We start from the raw sequence: 11,723 nt of genomic DNA on the forward strand, positions 1-11,723 counted from the left end.
ATAGCAGACTCCACATTCGGTTAGATCCGGTTAAATCGTTTCTTTTTAATTACCCCACTTTAACGACCTTAAAACTAGAGGTTAACGTGTAAGGTTGCTTGACCGGATTGAAACCGGCGCCGTGTAACCGGTCCACTTGGTGGTGGTGATTCTATTCATCTTTAAATCCCCAACTACACATTGTATCTGTTACATTAAAACCAACCACGTCTGAAAAGATCGCTACTGGCCTATTATTCTTCCAGTTTCATACGAAACTTAAGGGACACATTGTCGCTATTTGAATTGGAATCGGTGCATTTATCGCTAATTCAAGCGCATAATATGATGGCTTCATATTGATTCACTGCCATCGCGCATCGGTTTGATTACCGCTACTAAACTGTTTGTCAAAATCGAGTTATGCATACATTTGCATATCTTGAACTATTTATTGGATAAAGTGGGCGCGATCATCTCAACACAAACTCGAAACCAGTGATGGCCTTTGCGGTGCGTCCATTATTCTTGTAGATATTAAATACTCAGCACACGCTGCTAGTCATACGGAATTCAACGTGACGGCCTATTAACGGCAGAGTTTGATGTGGTTCGATTTTAGAAGCAGCCTGAAAATGATTGCTTATCAATCTAATTTTTCGATCAGAATTTTTTTATCAAATTTTTTTGACATGGTTCAATAGATAATATGTTTCATGGAGTCAGATATTTTATAAACTATGCTAGAGGGGATGAAAGATAAAACATATAGCATCCATTTGCAAACACTGTAATCTTCGCTGTAATGTTAAAAATGTATGTCAACACTTAGGTTTGACGATAAGTTAAAATGAATAAACCAATTTAGAAATTTCTTTGTGATGTGCTTTGTTTCCCCACTTTTTTTTCTTTCAGACATTATTACTTTCCGGACGATCAACTTTCAACATTATCAGTATGGCCTAGGAACTACGAAATAATGTATCTTACGTATAAGTTGATAAGAAAGCCACCTTTCTTATCAAACAAGACCATTCTTCTCTGGACATATTGTGTATTCGAGGTGTCAAAACTTCATTCTCGATTAGCTACTTGAACACATCAGTTATTGCTCTAGCGTGTGTATATCGTAGCCAACCTTGAAATGGCTTCCAGTTCTCAGGCCAATTTGACTGAATCTCAAGATCAAGTGAGCCGGAAAAACTCAACCCAAGTAGATCTAAACGTTAGCCAATTTGTGAGATTGGTTTAGTGTTATCGAACAGTGTTTTGAGTTTCAACTAATTTTAGGTTCAATCGATCAAATCTCTCGATTTGAATAGTTATGCGACACGAAAATCCTTCGCCCAGGGTATGCTTGATTTGGCGCTACTTACGGCAAATGCATCACAATTAAAATATCTGCTCACTGTTGGTGAAGCTCATGCATTTTATTACCTGTTGTTGTCACTAGTGATACTGTCGATTTCTTTACAAGTAAAGTAACCGTGTTAATGAAAGTGAAATGATACTAATATTTTTACTTCAATTAGGTATTTCAAGCGGTGATGATACTGTTACTGGCTGTCGTACTGGACATAAACAAAACTGAAGAGCACAGAAAAACCGATATTCTTAATAACATTTTGATCATGTTTACGGTAATCAGTGTAGTGATAAACGTAATTATAAGTGCCTTCGACATGAAAACACAAGGTGATCTTTTGCAGTTATAGGTAGAGTAAAATCTAAATTTTACAAAATTTATTTTTTTTTAATTCTAATATTATTTTTCAAAGGTATACTGAATGAGTGGTTATTATCAAAATTGTTAGAAACAGAGAAAATAAACATCATTCTGAATTCGACATTCAAAAAACAATTGTTGTTACCATCACTACTAGCATCTATTAGTCACTAAGGCCAAGACGTAGGTAGATAACGAAACAATTAAAAACACATGATTCGTTATCGATACAATGGCTACCCGAAACTTTTAATAAATATTCGATTTACTGTTTTTTGCATTCAGCAGTTCGAAAGACAAAAAGCCTGAGGAATAATACAAATGTAAATGTAGGAATAACACAAATAAAAATGCGGCAGTTAAACATTGAAACAAAACTGCGAAACAAAAAAGAAGATATCGAAATAATTCCATAGTGCTCTTTCTATAATACTCTATGTTCTATAATTTTAACGTTATAATATAATATCTAATAATTTCAACTTCCACTCTTTCCTATTCTTTCCTCTTTCCTACAGTTTCAGCCTTATCGTAATCCAATCTGTAACAGACAGGGATCTCATAATTTCTAGATGAGTAGGGGCGATGGAGTGCCCATAGTATTCAAGGTGAATCATCTTGCACAAAAGATACACTGCAGTCAGATTGTTGCGTGTGGAATATTGATAATTCTACTTAAATATCAATGCGGCAACCATGTTGATCAACATCTAAATTGAAATTGAGTTTCTCAACACTCGCAATACAGCTTCGATCTAATTAAGGTATCTAGCGCTGTTGTTCCTCTAATCTTGGTACGGTATGGTCCTTGAAGAGTACAGGACAAGACATAGGACAGGTGGGGAATCTCTCCTTCGACAATAGGTTAGGTTAAAAACTACTGTTCTACGGTAGAATAAACCAGTCGTTGATGACCAGTCAGCCCCTAAAGTTGACGGCTTATTTGGTAATTCAGTCTTTTGTTTCTGTTTTCGAGGGTTTGGGGTTCTAAAATAAAGCATGTAGTTGCCGCCAAAAGGCCCTACACTTCAACCAAGTGTCCGGTTTCACACCTATAAAGTGCTTTCTCAGATCACCATTCGCCGTCTATGCAAGCAAGTGGATTTGTGGTTAAACTGATTTTGTGAACGCGTAGTGTATGAAATGGGGAAGGCAAACGAGAAAGCATCCAACATAGCTTTTGCCAGCCCAAGCTCCTACATAGCGCCTCCACGTGGCCATCCCCGGTAATACTCTATTGAGTAGCTAACCTGAGATTTTGAGCAGACGGCTGAGCCACACGGTCTTGGTAGCAGGTAAGACTAATATGTTATTTTAATTATTTGTTTCGTTTTAGCTCATCAAGCATCCCTTACTGTACAATGGAAACTTTGGCCGTAACAAGCTTATAAATAATGCATATGGATATTAGAAGGAAAAATTTAATTAATTATTGGATATTAGATGCACTGCTGGAAACACGAATAAAGCAATTATATTTTACGAAGGATTGCTGGTGAGATTGTTCTACTTTTGCCCATATATACTCCATATATACTATAGAGCAGGGCGGAGCATAAGTGCGATGTTTGAAGTTATCATCAATTTTCGTGAGATATAAAGAAGGACAACATTATATATTTTATAGTGATGCAGTAACTCAATATCTTAAATTCAACTATAAATCATTTGCGGTAATAGTGTTTTGCAAAATAAATTCTTCTTTCTTTTGATCAAGTGCCGATTCGCACTTTTACCCCACTAGCGGGGCAAAAGTGCGAAACTCGAATCCATTAAATTCGCACAGCAGTATCTAACAAAACCATATTATCTTCAATCTGCTTTATGTTTCGGTAAAGAATATTCTCAATTTGCACCTTTCCTATTTTGCGCTGGTGTATTGCAGCCTCCGTTAGATCGAAACTTTTCCAAACGTTTGTTTTTTTGTTTCATCAGCGGAAAAACATTGTTTTCCTTCGGCCAACATCTGTAGAGCGCACAGTTTTCTGCAGAACCTCCATTTCTAGTATCTGTAATATAGTGCCTAAAGCCGTATATAATTAGCTATACATTTTTGCCTCGTCCATGAATCGCACTTTTGCCCCGTCCGTGAATCGCACTTTTACCCCGCTAGGTGCTTGACGGGGTTAGATTAAATTACGGAAAAGCGAAATATATTTTGTAAATTCTTTTCACCGTATTTGCAAAACAGATATATGAGCGATGTAAAACGCTGCTACAAATTTTCAACAAGTAATATCCTCCTCTTGATATCGTATTTGCCGTATAACGAAAAATTACATCAAAACTGCCCTAAAATAACATTTACACATAACTAAGCAACTATGCTTCGTAAGCAACCAAAATTTACGTTAGATTCAAGCTGTCAAAGTATTCACCCATCATTGCCAATGTAGTCAATTTACTCGGAATCTTCACCGATAAATCATTGAATCGCACTTTGACCCGCATTGCACTTTTACCCCTCCTTACTCTATATACTTAATAATTGGATAAAACTTCCTCATGATCCTTATTGTTTGTTTTGCCCTACTCTCTGTTTTCCTGTAACATAAAGAAGGTAGTATGGGTTACCTGCACTTTGAAAAATAGATGGTATCACTGACATTCCTACCCACTTCCCCTGCGGTTGTTCGGGCGTAGCCAGGTCTGCGATGTGTGCAACCTCATATGGTAATGCTAATGCTAACGCTAAAACCGATTTTGTGGACGCGCGATCGAAAACGGTTGCGGTCGATGCTCCAAAAATGTAGCGAATACCAATTCACTACACACCACCTTTTCATCGATTTTAAGGCCGCAAATTATTATATCTACCGCGCAAAGCTATGGAGAATGATGGACGAAAACGCCGTTCCCGGGTTTCAGGTCACGATGAATCGTGTACAGTGCTGTACGGGGATATCGAGCGTACGAGCCATCTTCAAAAAATTCCGTCAATTTAACTACGTCACTGACGGCGTGCACATTGTCGACAGGACGTGCCAAGCAATGAGGTTTAAAAAGGTGTGGCAGATGAAGACATTTGATGGTATTAGTAGCGAAAAATCAGAAAACGATATCAAACTACAAAAACAAACCGTGTCGGACCATGGGGTTTGTTTTTCGAGTTTGACGTCACGCTTTATCGTGGTTGGTCGATTTACGATTCCACCCACACCATGATGAAATTTCTTCATTGCACTACCACCACTTAACCAACATTACCACACCTGTATCACATTGCATGCCAAGTTGTTGTCCAGTACTATATCAAGCGGAAACATCGGGGTTCTGTAGAGTTTGCTTTGACAAGCAAATGGTCGTGGGTTTGAATCTTAGTAGAATCAGGCCATTCGATGTAAAAGTGACTTTAGCATGTGTTTATTCTCAGACCTCTCATCACTTCATGTTGAATTCTATATATTATCCCGATAAAGCCTCTATTGACAGTGCAAAAATCACTCTTATAGTTTAAATGTATTGGTTGGCTGCGCTAGGGATGGACTATAATTGGAGACAGTACTTGTCATATGGAACGAGGTCGATAATTGTGTCCTGAGATCGGCAATCTGAATACTACTATTGTTTGTTTACCCTCCGAGGCTTCCTACCATCCCCTTCCGTCTCCTTCCGGTATATTACTAGTGAGGTGCTCATCAGAAAACTGGTTCCCCACTTGATCATATTGTGCTTGTTTTTGACAATATTTTCCTCCACGCCACGTCTGTAGACAACTCAGGTGTCGGTTTGCAGCCTTTACGAGATCGATTTGGATTAGCTTGGAATAGTTGATCTATTTTGTTTCTATATTTGTTCTCCTTCTAGCGCATTTTTTTACCTCCAGATCGTGGTCAATTTGTTCCGCATTTGTCGATACTTGGCCAAATTCTCTCTCGTGGTTTTCCTAAGCATTTCTTCTCCCCATCACTTGCTGGCGTTTCCCATTCAACCCAGTCATTTCGCGTACTCGTGTTTTTTCATCAAACGCAAAATTATGCTCTCTTTTATGGCCGAGCCTATGCTGCCCTATCCGTCTTTGGATTTCGGAGCACTTAGTTCCACAAAGGAAGGCAAAGCCTCATGCAGGAGGTGGGCTTAGTTACCGGTATCTTGCAGGTTGTTCAATTGTCGAATGTTTAGTCAAGGAGGACGACTTAGTTCCGAATGACATACCATTATTAGCCGCACCCTATAGGAAATGTACTGTAGTTATGTTCGAGAAAAACTGACTACCGATAAAAAAAGTAGTTAAGTTGGTTTATTATTCGTCGTTCAGATAATTTCCAGGCGGCTTTGTGGATACCTTTACGAAGAAAGAAAGTGGTTCTGATCATCAGACATCGGGAAGCATCCCCTATCCCCGCTCTATACATCGCTTCCGCAACGACTTGGGCATTAATATCTTTACTGCGCGGAGATCGTTTTTTTCTGGGCGGTGGATCTGTGACTCACTAAGTTGGGTAATTTCTGTGAGCTGAATTGGTCAACGCAGTAGTTATCATGAACGATTTTAGCCTCCCTAACCTAGAATTGCAAAAACGCGACAATGTGTATTTGTATGCCGACGATGGCTGATGATCAATGTTATCACCCATCACTACCATAGTGTTATAAATCAACCGAATTGACAAGGAAAATGGACGCTATTTAGAACTGTTTTCACTGAAGTTCGAAACCAAATCCTAGAAGTATTTCGACCGTTCAATAGGCATGTTTATTTATGACTCCAATCCAAATTGTTTCTTGGGTTTCTTCATCATTCACGCTTGCTAATAACTATCAGGTAACGAATATTTTACGATGCGATTAACGCTACGGCTTTCTTCTGCTTTGTTTTTTCCCGCATTGATTCCGACAGTATCAGTTATGTCTTGACTACCATATCGATTGGAATGTAACGTTAGATAAGAACGATGTAAGTATCGCTGATTTGAACTTCCTCTGTATGTTTATTTACATCAATGGTCAACACAGCTCCATGCACCTTGGCTGCTTCAGAGTACATAGTCACCCATAGTACATCATAGTACATCTTCAAACAAAAACTCTGTTGATCCGGACGGGATGAGGTCTATATTCTTCAGAAAAACTACACTAACGCCCAGGCCACTCCGATTTATCTATTAGTCAAACCCTCTTACCCTCTACATAGAAATCTGCGTACCATTTCCGTTCATTAAACTTGCTGTCTACAAGGTTACTAACTATCAGCTCGTGTGTGGTCGTTTTGACTAGCTCTACTAGACGGATTTCAGTAATACTCTCAGCACTTCGACAGAATGAATCGAAAGATTCACGAAAAGCTGGACTTATACTCGATCATGATCAAATAATAAACGTTGATTGCGTTTTATCTTTTTTTCTCACTTCATTTTCCGCTTATTGTGAAATACCCCAGAGCAGTCATCTCGATCCGCTGTTTCTCATTTACTTCAACGACATCAGTTTCAGTTCTAAACGGGAAAAACAGTCTTATTTACTATCAACCTGAAATTGCTGTATTCAAATGTCATTTGTGGAGAAATAAACTGTGATGAGGCGGTTTGATAGTTTTAAATCATTTAAGCACAGGCAAAGTTTTAAGCTTCCTTAGATTCTGATTACAGCAGTTCCCGAATAAGGCGGTGGGTGGATGAGTTGACTTTTGGTATATTGATAGTATCTGCTATAATCTAGTCAATTACCAACAATGGGTATGAAAAGGAGAAGGCAAATGAGGATGCGTCCAATATAGATCCAGCCATCCTAAGACCCTACCTAGTGCCTCCATGTGGCCTTACCCGGTAATGCTCGAACATGGGTTGCCATGCAAGGAGGTGCGATACTGGGTGGTTGCCGGCTGCCTCCTCTCAAAACTGCGGATTTGTGTTATATAAGTTATAAACGTTATTTTAATATTTTAATTATTTGTTTCGTTTTAGCTAGTCAATCTAGTCAACTACCAAAAATCAACTTTATTGGTTAATGAACAGCTGAGATATCGTGGTAGTCGTAGATCGCCTTTTTTCCTGTGTGGACTCATCACTGCGACCAGTATCGTTGATCTATTGTGATATCGCCCGGGTGTTTGCTGTATGACCCACACTACATTTCTTTTTTGCTATAATCGCTATTGAGTGAGCGATATGCTTATTAAATTTTATGCGTGCTTGTATGAATTGGGTTTTACCCTTCCTTCAATGCTTTCTCTGCTTTACCCATGTTCCACATGACAGCGCTGTCCCCAATTATAACCATGTCTGGCGCAGCTAAACCAGTGCATTTTACTATAACGGTCATTTTTGCACTGTCAATAGGCCTTATCGGGATAATATAGAACTCAGCATGAAGGAAGGGTGATGAGGGACCTGAGAATAAATCCATGCTTGTCGCGACCATTCACTTCTCAAAGAAGACTCGGTAACCTTGCTGCTACAGAGCCCCCAGTAGATCACCTTATTCGTGGGATTCCTGTAGTATCATCGCTGTTTTTTTTCTTCAAACTTAAGATACTAACAGACGAGGTGCTAAACCTAGTTTAGTGGATTCCTCTCTTCGTCAGTGATGTTACTTTTGTACTTTGGTATTACTAGAGCGAGCTGAGCTCGTGGCATATTACCACAGACAAACAGGCATATGCATGATATGCATGATTTTTTCTAGACATTTCCTTCAGAGAGGTAGGAGATATGTCTGTTTTACTGTGGTATAAGCCTAATCAACTAAAACAAGCTAAAACTAGTAAAATAAAAAACACGATTTTTATTTGTTCTCCTTTATTTAACGACTATTTTTATGTGCTCACATAAGCGCACAACCTTACTAATAGACAATTTTATCTGTTTAATCATAAAATATAAGGTCATATAAGTTTCTTATGGTTACTATAACATTTCCTTGATGTATTTGTAACCTTCATAACTCAATACTAAACAAAGACGGTTTTTATATCAGTACATATAAAGGACGACAATCAATGCCATATACCAATGCCATTCGAAGGAAGATAACATTGCGATAAGTTGATCATCAGTGATATTGAGAATATTATCCGTACGGGTAAGACATGGATAATGTGGTTGGGAAGGAAATCTTTACCATCTTTTTTGCGTTGAAGGCATACTAAACTTTTCCTATTTAGAAATAGTGCCTAAATTATGTGATCTACGATACACTTTCATGCTAAAAGGCAGAGTTATAGATGAGATCCATTACTTTAAAATCATTAGGGTTGTCAATTTCTTCTAAAAATGCAATAGTATTTTATTGGCATTTGGTTTGCAATTATTAACAGATAGCACACAGAGTAACAAAGCCTCAGATTACTAAAGTATAATTAGTTTGGGCGGCACAGAAAATAGTTTATTTATAAAAAAAAGTTATCGAAATGTATAATGTAGAAAAAACTAAAACATACACACTCGCCTTTCTGAATAATACCTAATAAATTTAGAAATTTTTTTTTCACTGAAAAGAATTTTTTAGTTTCTTTTTTTTTGTTTTTTCACAACTGAAAATAGTTTTGAAACAAGTTTTTGTTTATGTTAATATTTTGTGCATATTTCTGGCTTGATTTCTGTATATGTCCTACATGCAAATTTTATGACACTCGGTTTATTAATCTTTGCAGATAAGATATATCAAAAATGATACAAGATTTTATTTTTGGATTTTTTTCAATAATTCGGATGCATATGCATATGTTTAGGAAATATTTCGCACAAAACACAATTTCTATAAAGATACCTTAAAATTTCAAAGGTAGGACGCTGCCTTGTAACTCTTGAAGTTTGAGCATAGGTTTATTAATTTGCAAACGGGCCATGCACGGGCATTCGTTCGAGCTGATCCGAAAGACGTTTTTGCTCCTCTGCTAAACGATATGCTTCATCCCGCTCCTGTTTCGTTAGTGGACGACGCTTGAGCCGGGCGGCAGTTATTCTTTTGTAGCATTCAATGATCTGAAATACGACTGTTGTAGATTTTCTGATGAAAGTTAACAGTTACAGTTACCTCTTGATCTACCCGATCCAACTTCCTTTTGACATCGATTCTTTTCATTTCATCCTGCGCCATGGATTGCAGCTTTCGGATCTCATTCGAATTGAATTCTGCAATAACAGCAATTTCGGTACGAACTTTATTGATTTCCGAAAGGATTTCATCATCCTGTTGGCTCTTCGGCATATCGTCGTCATCGAGGATACCCTGTTCAATCAATTCTTTGCGCAACCGACGTTCAATGCTGATACCATTTTTGAGCAGTGAAACTGCACTTCTAGAGTTGCTGTGACCAACATCCGAGCTACTGTTACTATTTTCATTACTTGTGCTATTGCAATCTGGAAGTAAATTCTCCTCCATCAGGGCAGACACCAAACGCTGTGTAAGAGGACCTGTTACTCCTTCACCCCTAGAATCAAACAACAATTACAACTCAAACACAAAATTTTGAATTAGAAACTAACATTAATTTCTCCTTCTTTCCTACGTCGCCGTTTGTGAGGCCTTTGCTTTTTTTGGAATTATCTTGTTCCTCCTTGATATCATCAGCGGCCCATTGAGTGCTGTAATGAGGACCTAACTCAGGAATCGGTGGAATCAATGGGCCTGAATATTCCTCCAGTAAATCATCCAGTAGCTTGAGATCCTCGTGACTTATCGACATGCAATATGGCTCTACCGACATCCAAAATTTATTCGGTGTATCATTTTTCGGAAGCAACAATTTCGAGTTATCCGAAATGATATGCTGAATGTGATGATTAGTCGGTAAAAACGGTACCGCATCCATACTATCATCCGTGTTTTGCGACGGTGCCGGAGACGGAGGAATTAGGGAGGACATATTCTTCACTTTGTTTAGTCTGATATGATGACCAAACAGCTTTCCAGCGCTTTCGCGTAGTTTTTGTTTTTCGTCCAAGCGTTTCTTTTTACCGGGCGACGATGGTGCCTTATCGATGAATTTGCCTTTCCGTTCGCGACGTTCGTCTGCTTTGTCGATGGTATCGATTTCACTTTTCAATACTCGATAGCGCAATGCTACTGTAGATAAGAGAAGTTCCAGTTCAAGCTGCACCATATCCAAGTCTTCCGCAGGCACTAGATCCTCCGTGGGCGAGGTCAAAGCTGTAATTTTCAAACTAAATGAAACTCATCGAATGCATTGTCACGATGCTTACCGGCAGTGTATTTCGGAAGCACTTTTGCATTATCTGCAGACTTTATGTACGGAATAAGCGGGACTTCACCCGGTGACCCTGGTGATGGAACTCCCACAGAGGTTGACGCCTTTAAAGTTGGTAATTTCGAACCTGTCGGCAAGGCTGCAGTACCCAATCCACCGCCACCTAGCACTCCACTACTCGATGGCAGGCTCATCCGATTTTTTGCCGACGAGGAAAGTGATAATCGTTTAGCAAGGCTCTTATCAGCCATGGTGCCTTACAATAACACTAAAGGTGTCCAGTGCAGTGAGCAAGTATTATACTGAATTTGTTTGTAAATAAAACTTTGATAACAAGCGTGAGTCTAAACAGCTGATTATAGTTTTTCGCACTCACAAACACCAGGATGTGGAAATTGAAAACGGAGCTGTCATCAATAATGCGTCAGCTTTTTACTCCGAAAAAGAAAATTTTCAATCTGCTTCCTGGATGCCACACAGTTCACTTTCGCAGTTGCATTATACTTCTGCTTGTAAAACACTAGTTCCACGGTACACAGGCGATGGAAATTACTTGTTTTAAACTCTAAACGGCTGCAAATTTTTCAATTTATTCCAATTTTCTGGCTGACGCCCTACAACAGCTTGAGAAAGATAGACGCGATTGACAGAACATCATCATCAGTGCAGAATCAATGTAATATATACAGGTGTGGCAATGTTGGTAAATAGGTGTTAGTGCCGTTAGTGCCATGAAGAAATTTCATCATGGTGTGGGTGAAATCGTAAATCGACCAATCACGATCAAGCGTGACGTCAAACTCCAAAAACAGACCCAAATGTTCGGTGCGGTTTGTTTTTGTAGTTTGACATCGTTTCCTGCACAGA

The 11,723-nt window shown here is 38.7% G+C and overlaps 2 protein-coding genes across 3 annotated transcripts; one reads left to right on the forward strand and one right to left on the reverse strand.

The window, feature by feature from the left end:
- Window positions 1-1,123: 1,123 nt before the first annotated feature.
- LOC128738288 (ninjurin-1-like) lies at window positions 1,124-1,694 on the forward strand. The gene is made up of 3 exons (XM_053833303.1): window positions 1,124-1,216; window positions 1,270-1,455; window positions 1,512-1,694. The coding sequence occupies exons 1-3, from the start codon at window positions 1,124-1,126 to the stop codon at window positions 1,692-1,694; spliced, it is 462 nt and encodes a 153-aa protein (XP_053689278.1).
- Window positions 1,695-8,443: 6,749 nt separating this feature from the next.
- Window positions 8,444-11,447, reverse strand: LOC128734623 (transcriptional adapter 3). 2 transcript variants are annotated; one of them, XM_053828907.1, is made up of 5 exons: window positions 11,233-11,447; window positions 10,852-11,158; window positions 10,135-10,798; window positions 9,680-10,079; window positions 8,444-9,627 (listed from the first exon to the last, which is right to left on the reverse strand). In XM_053828907.1, the coding sequence occupies exons 2-5, from the start codon at window positions 11,105-11,107 to the stop codon at window positions 9,472-9,474; spliced, it is 1,476 nt and encodes a 491-aa protein (XP_053684882.1). In that variant the 5' UTR covers window positions 11,108-11,158; window positions 11,233-11,447; the 3' UTR covers window positions 8,444-9,471. The 2 variants fall into 2 exon arrangements, with proteins under 2 accessions (XP_053684882.1, XP_053684881.1); XM_053828906.1 differs by having other exon boundaries at window positions 10,852-11,447.
- Window positions 11,448-11,723: the final 276 nt, after the last annotated feature.

Source organism: Sabethes cyaneus, chromosome 2 (genome assembly GCF_943734655.1).
Source record: "Sabethes cyaneus chromosome 2, idSabCyanKW18_F2, whole genome shotgun sequence".
In the NCBI taxonomy this organism is placed as follows: domain Eukaryota; kingdom Metazoa; phylum Arthropoda; class Insecta; order Diptera; family Culicidae; genus Sabethes; species Sabethes cyaneus.